Here is a 17,703-nt window from a genome sequence, read left to right as displayed (position 1 = left end):
CCCACACAAACAACTCGCTCTGGCCATTCGGGGGTTCCTCCGTAGGGGTCCCTGCGCAGCCAGCGTGGCCCGTGCTGGGGTCTGACTCTCCAGCAGGTCACAGAGTGGTCCGGCTCCAGTGCGAGGGCTGCCCGGCATCGATCCTGCCCGCGCGCAGCGAGCCCTCGTGATGAATGAAACTGCCAACACTTCCCTCGTTCCCGGCGCACACGCACGTTTTTATGGAGGACAATCACCTTCACAAAGCAGAACGGAGGCTGCCAGAGGAACACTGGGCCATGTCCTGGGCCCATGTGAAACAGCTGGTTCAGCTGGCAGGGCGGTGGACTGGCCATGGAAATGGCAGTGCTGGGGGACAGGAGGTGCAGCTGTGGACAGGGAAGCGCTTTCCCATCCCAGTGTCTTGTCCCTTCTGCGCGGGCACAGCAAAGCCTCCTCCTGCAGTCATGGGCTCTGGCAAGGGATGTGCTGCAGCAGCTCCGTCCAGCGAGGAGAAAAGGAGCAAGCTGTGGCTCTCTGTCCACGTGGGCCTACAGGGAGGGTCCCATGCCAAGTTTGATGGGAAGGCTCCCATTGCCCCAGCAGAGGGCCTGGGAATAGTCTGTTCCGAGCAGAGCCGACGCTAGAAGGACTGGCTGTGGGTGCTGGAGCAGTACTCCAGGTAGTCAAACTCCTTGACTGGGAACGTCACGGCGCTCCACTTCTTGTACCTCCTCTTCTCAGCCGGCGTCTGCACTATGAAGTTTTTGATGCAGAGGATAGGCAGCTTCACCTGCCGGTAGATCATCTCCATTCCCCAGTCCTGATGTGGGCAGGGAGGCGACAGTCACGCACCCCATAGCGCAGCATCCCCGGCTGCAGGGCTGCGCACACCTGGCATGGAGGCAGCTCCTTGCTCCCAGGGTATGTCCCCCTTTGGAGAGAGCTGCCCACGTCCATGTCGCGCATGTGCAGCACACACGTCCCACGGGCATGTGCTGAAGGGAGGTATGGCTCCGTCCCTCAGCCAGGAGCTGGGGCACGAGGCCCGGGCCGTCCCGCGCTCACCTGGCTGCACTCGCTGCACGCTATGCGGCAGCCGGGCTCCCAGTCCTTGAACATCCGCTGGAACTGTATTTTCCCGGAGGAAACTCTGTAGTACAACCTGCAAGGAAGGGGCCGAAGGACGCTGTAAGGACGATGGTCCAGCGACAGGAACTGGGGTGTGTGACCATCGTCGCCCAGTCCCACAGAGCCCCCACCACCTCCCTGAACCTGTGTGCGCAAGAAAGGGCCGGCAGCTGCCACCCCCTGCCCGTCCTGGGCAGAGAGCGTGGCAGCTCGTGCAAGCAAAGCCTGGTAGCCGGGCTCTGCCCGCGCACCCCTGCCAGCGCCCAGCTCCTACCCGAAGTTGGGGTTGATGTTGACGTGGTGCATGCCCTCCACGGTGCGGATGTCGCTGCCGCGGCACACTGCCGTGTTGCAGTTGACGCAGTAGAGATAAACAGCATCCGGGTCGTGCAGCTGCCGCCTCTCGCTGATCCTGGCCTCCTTCATGAGCCAGCTGGCAACGGCCACGCGCTGCAGCTCCGCGATCTGCGGAGGGCAGGGGGAGGCAGGGCAGCAGGGACGATGGGGGTCAGCACAGGGCAACGGGCACAGACAGACAGCACACGTGGCGAGACACACGGCCTTGGAGAGGTGCACTGTGCCAGAGAGCAGGATGCGCACAGCAGGGTGGGCAGGGCAGGATGGGCATGCACTGCCCCGTGCACCTGATGCTGCCCCCTCCCAGGAGCCGGTGCTGCCCACGGGGAGAGCAGGCAGCCAAAGCCAGGACACAGAGGGCTGTGCCCAAGCAGCAGACACAGGCAGGAGCTGCCTGGCCCTCCTGGTGCTCAGGGCAGCGCCCAGCGCTCACCTTGAGGCGGTACTCCCGCTCTGGCATGGCTTGCACCGCTCTGATCGCCCTCTCCATGAGCTCCACCAGGTCCTCGTTGAGCAGCTCACGGGAGACCTCTCTGCTGTTGGCTTTGGCGAGGACGGAGTAGACACTGTTCTTGGCACGGGCACGGCCCCGAGCCTGCAGCAGGAGGGCCAAACACTGCGGTCAGCAGAGGAGGGACATGGCTGACCCCCCCCTGCCTCCCCGTGCCACCCCACCAGGATGGATCCACTGTCTGCACTCCTCTGTGCCTCACCAAGGAGATGCTCTGCCAGGGGCTGGGCTCATCCCCAGGGAGCTGCCAGTGGGCATGGGATGCGAGAGTCCCGTGTCCCACCCCCGTGGCTTTGGGGTGTCCTGGCAGGTGGCCTCCCCCAGGCAGAGCAGCCAGAGGGAGCCTGGGCATCTACCTGCATCATGGCGATCTCGTTGGTCATCAGCCCGTAGCGGACCACGATGTTGCACTCGGGGATATCCAGGCCCTCCTCGGCCACGCTGGTGGAGAAGAGCAGGTTGAGGGCTCCCTCGCGGAACAGCTTGATCACATCCTGCTGCTCGTTCTGGAGGGAGAGGGGGGTGACGCTTCCGCAGCTGCGTAGGGCTCCGAGCCCCGGGCAGCACCCTCAGCACCCGCCAAGTGTGCGGAGAGGGATAGTCCAGCTCCTTCCCACCCTCCATCACCTGCGTCATGTGCCTGGTCTGGTTGCTGTAGCCGGCGCCGGTGAGGACGGCAGCCCTGACGTGCTGCCCGCAGAGCGTGGCCGTGCCCTGCAGCCAGCCGAGCAGGCTGTGGGCGCTCTGCCGGGTCTTGGTGAAGACGATGCCGCGAGAAGCACCCAGGGGCTGGAAGTGCTCCCGCAGGATCTCCTCCAGCTTTTCCAGCCTGGGGTTCTCGTAGCGTTGGTCCCCAGCCAGCGCCTGCAAGCTCGTCCTGTTCTCTGCGCAGGTGAGCGGGGTGTCACGGGGGGTCCCCACCTGCCAAATGCAGCCAGCACCACCCCCCCTCCAGGCCCCTCCATTACCCTCAAACGTGGCGGTGAGGAACTGCTCGGTGGGGTCCCTCGTGTCCCTCTCAGTGGTGTAGAACTGCTGGAGGCACTGGAAGGCGTCGATCATCCGCACCGTGTCGTTGATCAGCAAAGCATCGTTGTACTTGCGCAGATGCAGCGCGCACACCCGCGTCTTGCGACAAAAGGTCTCTGCCGCTGGCGAGAGCCGGGGCACGCCACGGTCACAGCCTGGCCCCACGGCTGCCAGCTGTGCCCGCCGCACCTGCCCCGCTGCCTCCTCACCTCTCTTCTCCAGCTCCATGATGCGCTGCTCGTAAATCTGGGTGCCGAAGTTCTGCGGCAGGCTGGGCATCTCCATGTACTGCTGGATCCGCTCCATCACCTTCTTCAGCCGCTCACCAAAGGGGTCCTGGGAGCAGAGAGGGGCTCAGGACCCGAGGAGTTGGGGTCACCGTTCCGGACAGCCTCGGTGGCAGAGCCCGCAGTGCCTGGCCCAGAACTAGGGGCTGTTTGTAGGGCAGGACCGGGACGGTTGTGGGATCCCCCTGCACCAAAGCTCTGAGCCAACCGATTCCTCGCTCTGGACTGCGCCAAGCGGATGGAGGGACACGGACCCCCCCTCAGCCGGGCCCGGGGGTCTCACCTTCCACCCAGCCCACAGCCGTGTGGCTCCGACCGGCTGCCCCTCACCTGCGCTCTCTCCTGGCACAGGTCGTACTGCTTCCGGGGCTGGGGGACGTGGCTCTGCAGGTGCTGCAGCTCCTCCTGCGCCGACGTGATCTTCTCGGTGTCCAGGTTGGCACAGATCTGAGAAGGCAAGACCGTGCTTCCAGCCCTGAGCCCGGCAGACCAGGGTGACGTGGTGCGTGGTGCTCGCTGGCACCCTGGTGACTTTGGGGATGTCTCCCCCAAGCCGCCCAGCTGCCCAGCACCTGCACAGAGGGGTAGCAATGCCCACCCCAAGGGACACCCTGCCACGGCCCAAAGGAAGCTGCTCTGGGGCCAGTCTCAGTGCAGGACGGGTGGCACAGGACCCACCTGCAGGATGTGCTCCACAGCCCCTTCAAAGGATGTTGCCCCCCCAGTGCCAGGGGACGCCGTCAGGCCCAGGACCTGTGGCAGGTGCTGCTGCCCGCTGAGCTTGCGCTGGAGGTAACTCAGCATGATTTTGTTGTAGACGGCTTCCTTGTGCGTGTGGTGGCACTCGTCTATCACCAGCAGCGAGAAATCTGCGCCGGGCAAGGGAGGGGAGCGGAGTGAGCCGCGCTGGCGGGGGCTTGGCCGAGGCCATCCCACCCCAGCCCAGCCGTGGGGAGAGCGGTGCTGGGGGTCCCGCACCCACCCGTCAGCTCCACGTGCATGTTGTCCTCCTCGCTGACCAGCGCGTTCTGCAGGATCTGGGCCGTGCAGATGACGACGTCGCTCCGCTTCACCAGGTCGGCGAAGAAGGACTTGAGGCTGCTGTCGCCGCTGATGGCCGTCACTCTGAAGTCCTGCTGCAGCACGTGGAACTCCTTCTTGGCATGCTGCTCCACCAAGTGCACCTGTGCCCGCGAGACCCTGCTCAGCCCCTGCCCAGGACCACCACCCCGCAGCCCGCGCGTGCCCCGTTACACCGGGCAGGACACGGGGGGCACCTTGTTGACCAGCACGGCCACCCTGCCGCCCCGCCGGCTCTCCAGGTGCTGCCGGCAGACGTGCACGGCGGCGCGGGTCTTGCCGGCACCCGTGGGCAGCCAGACGATGCTGTTGTAGCCGCGCAGGGCCGGGGCCACCGCCTCGCGCTGGTACCCCCGCAGCTCCATCCCGCTCCGCCGCCGCCGCCGGTCTCAGCCGGGAAACGAAACAAAACTCGGGGCGGCGCGTCCTGCTGGAGCCCCAGCAAGGGGGGGCCCCGCCGGCCGTGCTGCCGGGACCGGGTGGGCAGCGGGGCCGGGCTGAGCCAGGCTGGGGGTGAACCGAGTGGGGCTGAGCCGGGCTGAGCCGTGCTGCCCGCACCCCCGCCGCCGTCCTTCGCCTGTGGCACGTGCCCGGCCCGCAGTGCCCTGGGACCCCCCCCAGGGAGCCCCAGCCAGGGACAGAAACCGAAACTGAGCGAGCTCCTGCAGCCGCCCCAGCACAGGTCCCCCATACCCCAACCGGCCCCCACTCCTCGGCCCTGGGCTGCTCCTGTCCCTCCTGCCCCCAAATACCCGCCCCGAGCACCCCAGGCTGCCAAACCCCCTGGTCGCGCTGCAGGGCCAGACTGAAGGATGCAGCTGAGTCTGCACAAGGACATTTATTTTAAAAAAAAAAAAACAACAACAAACAAACTAACGTTCAGGTGGAATGGGTGGCAAGAAAGGGCTGGTCCCATCCCAGCAAGGCCAGTGAGCCACGGAGCATCACCAGCACGGAGGGGAAGGCTGCAGGCAACCAAGCAAGGCAGGGCACAAGCCAATGCTGGGTCAGACCCAGGGCCAAGGAGGTGGCGGGGGAACAGGGCCGGCGAGGAGCAAGGAGGGGGCTGCAAGGGGGAATGCAGGCAGGAGCCAACCCCCAGACCCAGGGGCAGAGGCTCCCAGGTGGCACAAAGCAGTGGGAGCAGACACCAGTACAGTACCAGGCATTCCCCCCTTGCCCTGGGAGCTGGTGGGGCAGCCAGGGCAGCCCAGTGCCCACTGCTCCCGGCCAAGCGAGGGGCAGCCGGGGCAGGCAGGAACACAGGGGGGGACGGTGGCTGTGCCCCTGCCCAGGCAGAGGTAGGGCTGGGGGCAGACCTGTCCACCCCAGGAGGGAAGAGCTGGCAGAGGCAGGCGGAGCTGGGGGGTGCAGGGGCAGAGCACCCCTCGCAGCAGGACCCTGTGCCAGGAGCAGCACCCCTGCGCGCAGCCCGGGCAGCAGGGCTGAGCCCGGCCGTACATTCAAGTAGACGGGCAGGGGCTGCCCGAGCGTGGACGGAAGCAGAAAACCAAAGCACTTGTGTGTCCCTGCCCTGTGGCGGCACCGGGGCACAAGGCACGACCCTGGGGAGGAGGGAAGAGGTGGTGCCGGGGTGGGGGGGGGCTCCCAGCCCCCAGGGAGGGGCAGGAACTCAGCACTGCCCCTGCCCCTGGCACATCCCAAGGCAGCGGCTCCAGCCTCCCTGCTCCCCTCGCCCCCCCAGGGGAAGACCCAGCTCCCCCAGACTGCTCAGCACAACAAACCCTCCCGCAGCCCCTGCCCACGGAGCGGGGCCAAGTCCCACGGGCAGCCCTGTCCCTCCCGGGGGGGCCGGTGGCCAAGGTGGGCCCAGGCCGGCTCCCCTACTTGTCGATGAGCCCCCCCTCCTTGAGCTTGAAGTAGAAGAACTTCTCCAGGGTGTTGGCGCACTTGCAGTAGTCGCTGTCGGGCGGGTTGTACTCGCGGCAGTTGGTGATGATGCGCTGCAGGTCGGCGATGAACAGCTTCTTGGTGACGTAGTAGCGGTTCTTCAGGCGCTCGGTCATGGTCTTCAGGTCTGAGGATGGGGAAGGGTCAGGTCCCCCCAGACCTCTGCGCCCCCCAGCCATGGAGCCGGACACCAACCAAGGGTCCCAACTCGTCCCTCTCTTCTGGACTGTCGCAGGGCTCCCAGCACCCCATCACCCCCATCCATGACACCCACTCCCCAGCACAGAGCCTCTGGACAGGGGTCTGCGGCCCACCGTCCACCATCCTGCCCCAAGCGCAGACACCTACCGATGGGGAAGCGGATGATTTCGTAGTAGTCTGGCGCCTCCGACTTCTTCACGGGCTCCATGAAGGGCCACGCACTGGGGTGGGTCTGGGGGAGGATGGGGGGCAGGTTACAGCAGTGAGTAAGGGCAGCAGGACACCCCACCTGCCCCCGCGGGCAGAGCCCAGGCCAGCCTGCCCCAGGAGAGGCAGCTGCGAGGGCTGTCAGGGGGACGGGCACCCCGGAGCGGAGGGTCCCCTCCTGCCCACACCTTGATCTGGGCCAGGAGGTTCTTCAGGGTGTTGTAGAGCTGGTCCGGATCCTTCAGCTCTTTTCTGCAGGACAAAACCAGTGCCCGTCAGCCCAGGGCGGGCAGCCCCTCCCCAGCCCAGCACTCCCCCCGGCCCCAGCCCAGCCCAGCACTCACCCCTTCTCCTTCCCCAGTGGTTTCCACCCCGTTTCTCCTGGAAATTAAGGGTCAACGTCACCACACCTGCCCCACACCCATGGGTGAAGGAGGATAGAACCCTCCTGCCACACAGCCCCTCTCTGCCCGGCAGACGCTGGCGGGACTCACGGATGCCGGGGACGCTCTCGATGGGGATCTGCCGCACGCCCTCCTTGAAGCAGGTCAGGCCAGGGTAGACCTTGCGGATCTGCGCCTGCTTCCGCTCGATCAGCTTCTTGATGATCTGCAATGGGAAGTGGGGTGGAAGGGAGGAGGTGAACTGGGACCACAGGATGCTCCAGGGACCCAAACAGTGACACAGGACCCCACCGGCCCAGAGCACCGGCTGCACCCACCACCTAGAGCTGGAGCTGACCCCAACCACCATAAACACTGTGGCAGAGTCTGATCTCCATCCCACGAGTCTGCTCCCAGGGGAGGGCCAGGGGACACTTCCCAAGGGCTGACACCTCCCCACATCCCTCCCCTGCCTTCCAGAGCAGCTGGCAAGGGCCTGAGCAGGCAGCGCCTGGCAGTGCCCGCGGACACACCTCCTTCTGCTTCTTGATGATGTGGGAGAGCTCAGTGTAGGGGATGCGGGGGTTCAGCTCACACTCCATCAGGGTCGCCCCCTCGTAGTCCTTGATGTAGCCCAGGTAGCGGCTCTTGGGCACCTTGATGTCCTTGGAAAAGCCCTAGGAGGGAGGGGGCAGGTGGCAGGGGGTGGGGGCAGGAGGGCCGAGGGGAGCCACCCCGGGGGAAGGAGCCCACCTGCTTCTTGAAGTAGCCGATGGCGTACTCGTCCGCGTAGGTGAGGAAGTAGAGGATGTTGTGCTTGATGTGGTACTCCTTCAGGTGGTTCATCAGGTGCGTCCCATAGCCCTGGGGAGCTGCCATGAGAGCGGGACCCCCCCGTGCCCCCCTGGCAGCCCGAGTCGCACAGGACGCGCGGCTGCCTCCCACCCACGGACACAGACGTCCCAGAGCAACCATTGCCACCCAGGGCAGGCCAGTGCCCAGCGGGTCTGGAGACCCCAGGGGCTGGGACACTCCCACGCTGTGCCAGCTACAGCAAGACCATCCTGCCCCTGCGGCCCTCACCCACCACCCCGCTCCTCCCCACCCTGTAGCCACCATGCTGGGCTGCTGGGGACCCCCGTGCTGTGCCGTGCCCACCACCCGCCTCCCCGCTCTCACCTTCACTTGCTCGTTGGACGTGACGGCGCAGAAAACGATCTCCGTGAAGCCCTGGGTGGGGAACATGCGGAAGCAGATCCCCCCGATCACACGGCCGTCCTTGATCAGCGCCAAGGTCTTGTGCTTCCTGTGGGCAGCACGGCCGAGGATGAGATGGGACCCCCCCCATGCCAACCCCCCCTGCGCCCCCCAGCCACGCACGGGTCGAAGACGAGGCGAGTGATGTACTCCTTGGGCATGCGGGGCAGCTGGTGCGAGAAGACGTTCTGCAACCCCACCAGCCACATCAGGATCTTCTTGTTGGACTTCTGCGAGAGCGAGTTGCCGATGACGTGGAACTCGATGATGCCGCGGCGCTCCTCCAGCCGCGCCGTCTCATCCCGCGCCGCGTTTGCCGACAGCAGGCTGGTCTGGGGGGCACGGGGGTGTCACTGGCCCCAGCACACCCTCTGTGGGGGGCACTCCCGCACACCAGGAAAGCAGCTCTGCGGGCCCTGGAGAGCACCAGTGCCACCTCAGTGCCCCCCGCCCCGTACCTCGGGGCCCAGCATGGCAGCGGGGTCCGTGATGGTCAGCATGACCTCATTCACCAGCTCCATGGGGATGTCTCCCATGACGCGGATCCGCTTGGCATCTTCCAGCGTCAGGCTCTCGGGCAGCTTCCGCTTCTCCCCTGGGGAGCGGCGCGGAGCAGAGCAGCTCACCCAGAGCCGGGAGGGACCAAGGAAGGTCCCAGCTCCCCCGGCGCTGGGCTCACGCCGGCCCTACCTGGCAGAGGCTCTGGGGTGCCGGCGTCCATGCTCGTGGCAGAGCTGCTGTTGCTGAGCTTCTTGCTGAAGAGCGGAGTGGTGGGCACAGCGACAGTGCTGACCGCGGCTGGAAAAGACCAATGATGCCCGTGACTGCCAGAAAGCAGCCCACCACGCTGCGGCAGCCCAGCCACCACCACGGGCCAAGGATCACCCGCATCTCGGTCCTTTATCCTACAGCCCCTGAGATACCTGGGCGAGACACCAGCTGGGCACCCTCTGCAGCTGGCACGGTGAAATCAGCCTCCCAGATCGGAGAGTTCTCACCATAGATCTCCTCCTCCAGCATGGACAGGAACCTGGCAGGGAGCGGCACGTCGGATGGCGGGCACACACAGCCCCACACACCATGGGGAGCACAAGCAGCCACGCTGGTGTGCTGGTGCCCTGCGGGACGAGAGCCTCTGTGGCAGCACAGCAGCCATCCCCGCATCGGGCACCTACTTGGGGAAGTGGGTGAGGATCAGCGTCCGCTTCTCCGGCACCAGCTTGTCCTTCTCCACCCGGAACTTCTCCAGCAGCTGCCGGCGGGTGACTGTGAAGATGGACTTGAGGAGGCTGCGCCCGAAGACATGGGTGGTCTCGTAGCGGGGAAGGCTGTCGCAGCTCTGCGGCACGTGGCAGTAGCACAGCCACCTGGGAGACAACAACATGCTGTGGTGACCCCAGAGCATCGCACCCCCCTGGGACAAGGGTGCTGGAAGCAGGGACGAGGAGAGCAGGTGGCTCTCCTTGCACGGAGGCTGCGATTTGGAAGCAGTGTCCCCACTGGATGCCAGCTCTCCCAACGGACCAACAACGCGGGCTCAGAGGCCAGGAGCCGGGGTCAGCCCCACGCAGGGGCGGCAGCAGCGGGCAGACCCCCGGGCTGGCCGGCTCGGACCCCTCCCGCCCTCACCTGGTGTAGTTGACCTTGTACGTGGCCACGTCGTCGTTCTGCGAGCGCTGCCGGAACTGGGACGGCGTCTCCAGCTTCCAGTAGTTGAGGCAGAGCAGGAACATCTTGGAGAGCTCGTACATGGTCTGCCGCTCCTTGGGCGGCAAGTGGCTGAACTTGTACTGGACGAAGTTCAGGACTCCCTGGGGAATGGACGGGGCGGTGGAGGGGCACCGGGTGCTGCACCAGACCCTGAGTGCTGCCCCGAAGAGGGGGGTGACCGCACAAGAGCAGCAAACACAGGGCAAGTCACCAGTGCAACGCGTGAGCCTGGCAGCAGCCTCACCTGCTCAATGTTTGGCTTCTCAAAGGGGGGGCTGCCCAGGGACCCCTCGACCACAGGCTGGCTCATCTGCAGGATGCACTTCCGCAGGAGCTGCGAAGACACCGTCGGACGCGGTCACTGAGGCCCCGAGAGCCAGGCACGCCACGAGCGGGGCTGCACCGATTCACATGGGCACAAAGGTGCCAGGGTCCACCGCAGAGCACACCTGCCTCTTCCCTGGAAAACGCCCTCCCAGGGGAGTTCAAGGCCAGGGTCGGCGTTTCAGGTCCCCGGCTGGGCTGGTGGGACGGCTCCCAGCCCGGCAGACCGCGGCTCCCAGCGGAGCGGGCAGAGGAGCAGCAGCAGGACAGCAGCCCCGGGTCCCCGTGGTGCCGACGGACCCCTGCGCGACCCCCGCCGTGTGCAAGGCAATGAGACGGGCCCGACCCAGACACACCTTGAACAGGTAGAAATACACCTGCTTGGTGTCCGTGTCCTCCTCCTTGTGCACCGACATGAAGAGGTTTTCCACGTCCACCACCATGCCCAGCAGCCGGTTGATCTCCTCCTCCGAGACGTTCTCCAGGTGGGACACGTGGTCCGCTGTGGTGGAGACAAAGCCGCAGTGAGGCCGGGGGGGTCAGCACCGCTCCCCCTCCCCGGGGGGTCCCGGCACCCCGTGGGGGCCGTTACCGAGAGCGTGGCTGCAGCTCCGGCAGGGCTCGCTCAGGTTGGTCACCGGCTGCTGCAGGTCCATGCGGGGGGCGGTGGGAGGGTTGGGGTTCTTCCAGCCGTTGCACTTGCAGGCGTCGTTGGCCTGGGACGAGGGACAGGCGGGGCCGTCGCGCAGCAGCCCAAGCGCTGCCTCGTGCCAAGGCTGCTGCAGCTCCGGCCAAACGACTCCCCCACCAACAGAGCCTCCCCCACCTGTCCCACCCACCCCACTTTACCCACCCCAGCACCCACTCTGCATGACCCAGCACCCCAACACTTTCTTACGCATCCCAGGATCCTGCACCCCCTGCCCACGGATGTCCTTGCCTTGCTCAGCACCCTCTTCCTGCACCCCCCAACCACGCACAGCCCAACATCTCCTTCCTGCACCCCATGTGCAGCCCAGCACCCCCCTCCTGCGCCCCCTGCCCGTGCACATCCTTGCACCTTCCCTCCTGCATCCCCCCCATCCATGTACGTCCTTGCACCCCTCTCCTGCACCCACGCACAGCCGAGCACCCCCCTCCTACAACCCGTGCACACCCTTACACCCTCCCTCCGGCATTCCCGCACCCATGTACGTCCTTGCACCCCCCTCCTGCACCCATGCACAGCCGAGCACCCCCCTCCTACAACCCGTGCACATCCTTGCACCCTCCCTCCGGCATTCCCGCACCCATGCACGGCCGAGCACTCCCCTCCTGCATCCCCTGGCCATGCGCATCCTTGCACCCTCCTCCTGCACCCATGCACGTCCTTGCAGCCCCCTCCTGCACCCACGCACCGCCCCTCCCGTGCCGCCTCCGCTCCAGCCCACCTTGCAGGCCGAGAAGACCCCCAGTTTCTCCAGTTTCTTGCCGCGGGGGAACCCCCGCACCTGCGCCTTGCGCTGACTCGCCCGCTGCTGCTGGCTCAACCCGGGCCGCGCCGGATCGCTGGATCCGGTTCCTCCCGCAACCGTTCCGCTTCCCGACCCACCGCTCCCCGCCGTCGCTCCCGGGCCCGGCGGGGGCCGCCCCGGTTGCGCGGCCTCCGGCTCCGCCATGCCGGCCCCGGCGTGCGCTCCGCGCTCACTGCGCCTGCGCGACAGGCACGCCGGGATCGGTAGTCCGTTGCGGTGGGGGGGGGGGATGTCCGGTGCTCCCGGGGCCGGTTCATCCCGCCCGCAGCCCCGGGCGGGAGCTCCGCTCCCGCCCGGGGCTGCGGGCGGGGTGAACCGGCCAGCGATGGTCGAGGTCCGGGCCCGATAAGGACCGACCGCACAGAGACCCCCCTCCCGGGGCGATCCCGGCGGCTCGGAACCATCCCTACCCGTGGGAACTCCCCTTTCGGTAACCGGTACCGTGCCCGGTTCGGCGGTGCTCGGCGCTGCACAGCGCGCGCCGCAGCCGCCTCCAAATATGGAGCGTTGGCCCCGCCTTCGCCGCCAAATATGGCGAGAGACCACGCCCCCTCCCCGCTCCGTACCCGCCTCCCCGAGGGGCATCGATGAGTGGCTCCGCCCCCGTCTGCCCATTTATGGCGCTGAGGGGCGTGGCTTGGTCGCAGGCGGGGTCGGGAAGGAGCGGGCAGCGCCTGGAAGTTGCCAGCAACGATATGGGGGGTGGCACGGTTCGGCTGGGCACGGCTTGGCACGGCTCGGCTTGGCACGGCTTGGCTGGGCACGGCTTGGCACGGCACGTCTCGGCTGGGCACGGCTCGGCTCGGCACGGCTCGGCTGGGCACGGCACGGAGGAGGATGCTGGCACGGCTCATGGCCGAGAGCTGGTACCATCCCAGAGATGGAGTTCGGGCACTCAAAGGCTGCGGGGGGCGATGCTCAGCACCGTGCGGGTGCTGGAGCCCCGCAGCCAACCTGGTGCAGGGCAGGGGGGGGTGCCGGGATGTGCCCTGTGCCAGCACGGCCCGGATCGCCAGGCTGCCACCCGCTGCATGGGCACAGCCAGGAGTGTTGCAAAGCATGGGGCCGGGCAAGACCAGCAAACACAGAAGCCAGGCAAATAAAAGTCAGGAATATTTATTACATATTAAAAAAGCTACATGTTTTGGGCAGGGAACCCCCGCCGGGCCATCGCGCAGTGCCCAGCGCGGTCCCGCTCTGCAGTCGGCAGCTGCCCTGGCAAGCCGGGCTCAGCCCGGCCCCGTCCCGCTCCCCATCACGCCTTGGCACGCTCAGCCCCGTCGTCGGTGCTGGCTGTTGGCTGTGCCACCGCTGGCCCCATCTGGATGGGCACGTTGCGCTCCGGGGCGGCAGGCAGTGCCAGCCTGGGGGCCTCGATGCGCAGCTGCCCCTCCTTGGACAGGGAGCACGTCAGCGCCTCCGCATCCACCTCCTCGGGCACGTCCCACTCCCGCTTCAGCACCTCGTACTTGTAGGAGAAGGAGCCCTTCTCATCCGTGCTCTGCGTCTCCTTCTGCCCCACCAGCACCACCTTCCTGCCCACCACCTTCACCGACAGCTGCTCAGGGGCGAAGTCCTTCACGTCCTGGCAGACGGAGAAGCCGTCCCCGGAGCCCTGGGTCAGGGCGGTGCTGGTGCTCGGTGCTCGCTCCGCGGCGATGCCGATCCGGCTGGGGCTGCTCCCGCTGCTGATGAACTGCTCGAAGCTGCTCATGAACTCCCGAGCCCTCTCCATCTCCAGCCGCAGCTCTCGCTCCAGCTCAGCAAAGAGGGTGCCTGGATGTGGCCAGAGGGTGCGGACGGGTCCCAGCCACGGGAACAGCGAGCTGGATGCGGGCGGCATGAAGTGCAGGCGGCAAAGCATCTCTGCTCCCAGTGCGTGCTCCTGGTGTGTGCTCCCGGTGCGTGCTCCCAGTGCGTGCTCCCGGTGCGTGCTCCCGGTGCGTGCTCCCAGTGCTGCAGCTCAGCTCTGCGCAGGGGCTGGAGCGGTGCTGGGCTGGGGCCGGGGAGCAGCGGGTTTTATCCTCCCCTGCCCAGGGGTGTGCCCCTTCCAGAACGCTCTCTCCCCACGCACCTTCCCAGAGCCATCGCCTATTTTTGAGAGGCTGCTTATCCACCGACCGAAATAGCAGCGCCTGCTTCTGGGGACGAGTCACACGCCGCAAATAGGGAGCTGCAGTCAGGGCCGGGAGCTCGGGTTTCTGCAGAGCCCCCGTCATGCAGCACCAGCCGCGGGAGCACGGGCTGGGGGGCGAGCGAAGCCCTTCCCGCAGCCCCCGCACTGGGGGCTCGGCAGAGCCGGGTTGTGCCACACCGGGAGCGCGTCACTTTGGCAGCCGCGGGGACGGTCCCACCCCTAAAGCAACGTGTTCCTACGTCACCTGCTGCCAGACGCCTCTCGCACTTTCTAGGACCCCTCCTTCCCGGGGGCCGCCCATCGTCCTGTCCCAGCCCCCCCAGCACCTGTCCTGTGCACCCCACCTGGGGAGGGGCCCAGGGACGGGTTTTGGGACTCACCTTCGAGTCCCCCCTTGGGCAGCTGAGGGTCCTGCAAACAGGGAGGGGGGCAGGGGGGCTCCTGCCTGGAGGTGGGGGCAAAAATGGGCCACAGGCGAGGTGGGGTAAAGGCAGGGAGGATGGGAACCCGGCCCCACTCCCTGCCCGGAAAGTAGAAAGGCCACAGATTTTTGGCAGGGGTGGCTCAGGCGCCCCGTTCCGAGGCTGAGGTGATGCTGCTAATTATAAGCCGGGAGCGCAAAGCTGCGAGACTCAGGGCGAAGGTATGCCGGGCACGGGGAGCGGTGCCGCTCCTCGCGGATGAGTAACAAGAATGAGCTGGAACAGGCTGGAAAGAGCTGAGCTCTTCTCTGGAGCATGACGTGATGTGCAGGATGAGGCCACACCTCCCCGGGAAGGGAAATAAAAGCCGCGGGCAGCAGCACTGGGGCAGATCGCTCCCAGTCCACTGGAGAGGGGACAGACAGAGCCACCAGCAGCACCAGCAGCACCAGCAGCAGCAGCACCAGCAGCAGCAATGCTTTGCCGAATGCACCTCGCACCATTCGCCTCCAGCTCCCTGGCCACCCGGCTGGGCACGGTGCGGACCCTCTGGCCACACGCAGAGACCATCTTCACCGAGCTGCAGCAGGAGATGGAGAAAGCTCGCCAGTTCATGAGCAGCTTCGAGCAGCTCCTGAGCAGCCAAGGAGCCACCACCATGGAGCAAGCGCCGAGCACCAGCACCACCCTGACCCAGGGCTCCGGGGATGGCTTCTCCGTCTGCCAGGATGTCAAGAACTTCACCCCTGAGCAGCTGTCAGTAAAGGTGGTGGGCAGGAAGGTGGTGCTGGTGGGGCAGAAGGAGACGCAGAGCACGGATGAGAAGGGCTCCTTCTCCTACAAGTACGAGGTGCTGAAGCGGGAGTGGGACGTGCCCGAGGAGGTGGATGCGGAGGCGCTGACGTGCTCCCTGTCCAAGGAGGGGCAGCTGCGCATCGAGGCCCCCAGGCTGGCACTGCCTGCCGCCCCGGAGCGCAACGTGCCCATCCAGGTCAGCCCTGCAGCCCCACAGCCTGGACCAGCCCCCAAGGATGGAGCCACCAACAAAGCCCAGGCGTAACGGGAGGGGAAGCGATGGCCCACGGCAGGACCGGAGGAGACAGCAGCAAGTCTTGGGCTTTAGCCCAGACAAGCTCCATCAACAATGATGTCATTTTTTTCACTATACTGGAATGTTTTTGTATCCAATAAAAATACTTTTCCATAGAACCTGCTTGTGCTCTCTTGGTGTTGATTGATGGGGAGGGTGGGCCCTGGTCTCAGCTCCTGATGCCGGAGGAGCTGGATGCACACAGAGGGAAGAACCTCTCTTGGTGCTTCACGGGGCTGACACTGACCCAGAGGGAGGGAAGGGATCTGCGAGTGGGTGTTGGGCGTGAGGTGGAAGGGGCAGCCCCGCTCACCTGTACTGGAGCAGAGGCAGCTCTCCCAGCGCACAGGCACGCTGCCTTCACTCCCTCCTCATGCCACTGTCAGCATCTGCATCAGCCTCGCAGCCCCTCACTTCCTGGCCGATGCCACTGAAGGGGAAGACAACCATGCTGGGGGCCTGGCTGGGTGTAGGGTGCCCCCGTTGCAGCCACACTTTCCCCACACGCAGCTTGGAAAGGGGCTGCTGGAGCCCTCGCGGGGATCCCAGCAGCAGGGAGGGGAAGCCCATCTCCAGGCACTGCGTAACCACCATAAACACCCATGCTCAGGCCCGGGCAGGCAGCGGGCACATGGGCAGGCAGCAGGTACTTGGGCAGGCAGTGGGTGCGCGGGCAGGCACACCTGCTCGTGCCAAAGCTGCTCCAGGCTCGGACAGCCCTTCTCCATGGCTGGCAGCGAGGAGGCCTGGGTCCGGGCAGCGCTGCCGCTCACCTCTGCAGCCGGCAGCAGGTGCCAGCCCCGCCACTGGGTCCCTCGCAGCCCACCAGCAGATGCTCCAGCGGCGAGACCCCCTCAGGGCACCACAGGCTCCTCCGCAGAGTCCCAGAGCCCTGGAAGGAGCCAGAAATGAAGCCCCGTCAGCCAGGAACCAGGTAGAAGAAGCCAGCAGATGGCAACAGCACCTCGCGTTGTGTCCACGGGATGGTTCAGAGTCGGGATTGGGGAAGCCCTTCTCCAACAGGTCCCTCTGGCTGCCTGGGAAAGGCGCAGCACCAGCCCGCGCCACCTGGGCACCAGCGAGAGCGCAGCCGCGATCCCTCGCAGGGGATGGAAACCAGTAGCACCCACAGCACCCGGTGAGCGAAGCCCACGCACCACGGGCAGCCCCTGCTCCAGCCCGACACCAGGAACTCGGTCACTGAGCCACCCCAGACCCTTCCCGATGGAAACCTTAGGATGGAGGATGAAGCCCACGAGCCGAGGCTGTTGCACCATTTTACATGCAGACCCCAGCAGGGCTTCCAGAGCCGCAGCACCGCAAGCCCAGCGCAGGGACGGTCCCAGCTGACTGTAGCGGTGCCTCTCGCGGGGCCGCAGCAGCTGCAGGGCTGAGGAGAGGCAGCAGGTTCAACCACGGCACGTCCCCATCTTCCCGCTCTCCCAAGCGCACACGTGCTGGCCCAGCAGCAGAGCTGCAAACGGATGCTCCATTTTCCATATTGACTCCAGGTCTCACCCAAGGGCGTGAGGATGTCGCAGTCCCTGCAGCATCTTTCAAGGCCATCACCCTCCAGGGACAGAGCCCTTCTGTTCATTAATACTTGAGCACAGTATTCCAAAGCCTGTCCAGACATCAAGCTGAGCTCCTCGGCATACTGTTCCCCCACCTCTTCCCAGCTCCAGCTGCAGATTCAGTTTCCCTGGAAGCATTAGACAATTCAAAAGCCCCACTGTTCACTTCAAACTTCATGTGCAGCTGCACAAGCTTACTGAACCACCTGCAACCACGTTGTAAGGAATTCCTGCCTCTCCAGGGAGCTGGGTGCTGCAGGAACAGTGGCACAGCCTGGACCAGGGCAGCACACAGCAGCCTGGGGGCAAACATCCCAGTCTCTCCCTGCCCAGGGAAGGGAGCCCACACATCCCTACAGAAGAGGCAGGTGCTGTGCACACCACAAGCAGCCCCAGCGTATCTCAGCCTCCAGCACAACAGTTACCTTCTGGTCTGCGCTGATTAAGAAACATGAACATTGTTGATTATGATAGGTTTATAAAAATTTTTGTTTTAATCACACAAAACTGAAGTTTGTGATGAAGACTAAGTTGACAGTTCCTCTTAAATACCAGTATGCATAAGACATTGCATTAGGCACTAGGCAGCAGCCAACATC

The 17,703-nt window shown here is 65.7% G+C and overlaps 4 protein-coding genes across 5 annotated transcripts; 1 reads left to right on the top strand and 3 right to left on the bottom strand.

Annotated features, from left to right (window-relative positions):
- Positions 1-207: 207 nt before the first annotated feature.
- DHX58 (DExH-box helicase 58) lies at positions 208-4,739 on the bottom strand. Of its 2 annotated transcripts, XM_086626386.1 has the most exons (12): positions 4,572-4,739; positions 4,277-4,478; positions 3,973-4,163; positions 3,625-3,741; positions 3,217-3,343; positions 2,947-3,129; positions 2,606-2,862; positions 2,335-2,484; positions 1,901-2,062; positions 1,385-1,575; positions 1,048-1,144; positions 208-802 (listed from the first exon to the last, which is right to left on the bottom strand). In XM_086626386.1, exons 1-12 carry the CDS (start codon positions 4,737-4,739, stop codon positions 623-625), a joined length of 2,025 nt encoding a protein of 674 aa, XP_086482512.1. In that variant the 3' UTR covers positions 208-622. The 2 variants fall into 2 exon arrangements, with proteins under 2 accessions (XP_086482512.1, XP_086482511.1); XM_086626385.1 differs by having other exon boundaries at positions 2,606-3,129.
- Positions 4,740-6,173: 1,434 nt separating this feature from the next.
- Positions 6,174-12,025, bottom strand: KAT2A (lysine acetyltransferase 2A). The gene is made up of 18 exons (XM_086626435.1): positions 11,798-12,025; positions 10,960-11,083; positions 10,724-10,869; positions 10,288-10,377; positions 9,963-10,144; positions 9,509-9,700; positions 9,257-9,363; positions 9,024-9,131; positions 8,792-8,928; positions 8,457-8,665; positions 8,256-8,382; positions 7,830-7,940; positions 7,610-7,753; positions 7,188-7,302; positions 7,038-7,074; positions 6,882-6,945; positions 6,634-6,718; positions 6,174-6,412 (listed from the first exon to the last, which is right to left on the bottom strand). Exons 1-18 carry the CDS (start codon positions 12,023-12,025, stop codon positions 6,219-6,221), a joined length of 2,400 nt encoding a protein of 799 aa, XP_086482561.1. The 3' UTR covers positions 6,174-6,218.
- A 1,111-nt stretch (positions 12,026-13,136) lies between these two features.
- On the bottom strand, positions 13,137-14,113 carry LOC147526901 (heat shock protein 30C-like). The gene is made up of 2 exons (XM_086626642.1): positions 13,800-14,113; positions 13,137-13,747 (listed from the first exon to the last, which is right to left on the bottom strand). The coding sequence occupies exons 1-2, from the start codon at positions 14,098-14,100 to the stop codon at positions 13,137-13,139; spliced, it is 912 nt and encodes a 303-aa protein (XP_086482768.1). The 5' UTR covers positions 14,101-14,113.
- Positions 14,114-14,874: 761 nt separating this feature from the next.
- On the top strand, positions 14,875-15,530 carry HSPB9 (heat shock protein family B (small) member 9). The gene has a single exon (XM_009978977.2). The coding sequence runs from the start codon at positions 14,916-14,918 to the stop codon at positions 15,498-15,500; it is 585 nt and encodes a 194-aa protein (XP_009977279.1). The 5' UTR covers positions 14,875-14,915; the 3' UTR covers positions 15,501-15,530.
- The last annotated feature ends 2,173 nt before the right edge of the window (positions 15,531-17,703 follow it).

This window comes from Tauraco erythrolophus, chromosome 25 (assembly GCF_009769465.1).
Source record: "Tauraco erythrolophus isolate bTauEry1 chromosome 25, bTauEry1.pri, whole genome shotgun sequence".
Taxonomy (NCBI): Eukaryota; Metazoa; Chordata; class Aves; order Musophagiformes; family Musophagidae; genus Tauraco; species Tauraco erythrolophus.
The sequence above is the reverse complement of the archived record's forward strand: the minus strand, read 5'-3'. Positions and strand labels throughout refer to the sequence as shown.

Coding starts and splice junctions, on each gene's coding strand:
- KAT2A (XM_086626435.1), bottom strand. CDS start 12,025: ATGGCGGAGCCGGAGGCCGCGCAACCGGGGCGGCCCCCGCCGGGCCCG. Junction 10,870..10,959: donor GAGCTGCAGCCACGCTCTCG/GTAACGGCCCCC, acceptor TCTCCACCACAG/CGGACCACGTGTCCCACCTG. Junction 7,075..7,187: donor CGAGAGCGTCCCCGGCATCC/GTGAGTCCCGCC, acceptor CTTAATTTCCAG/GAGAAACGGGGTGGAAACCA.
- DHX58 (XM_086626385.1), bottom strand. CDS start 4,739: ATGGAGCTGCGGGGGTACCAGCGCGAGGCGGTGGCCCCGGCCCTGCGC. Junction 3,130..3,216: donor CATGGAGCTGGAGAAGAGAG/GTGAGGAGGCAG, acceptor GGCTCTCGCCAG/CGGCAGAGACCTTTTGTCGC. Junction 803..1,047: donor CGTGCAGCGAGTGCAGCCAG/GTGAGCGCGGGA, acceptor TGCCCACATCAG/GACTGGGGAATGGAGATGAT.
- LOC147526901 (XM_086626642.1), bottom strand. CDS start 14,100: ATGACGGGGGCTCTGCAGAAACCCGAGCTCCCGGCCCTGACTGCAGCT. Junction 13,748..13,799: donor GGAGCACGCACCGGGAGCAC/GCACTGGGAGCA, acceptor CACTGGGAGCAG/AGATGCTTTGCCGCCTGCAC.
- HSPB9 (XM_009978977.2), top strand. CDS start 14,916: ATGCTTTGCCGAATGCACCTCGCACCATTCGCCTCCAGCTCCCTGGCC.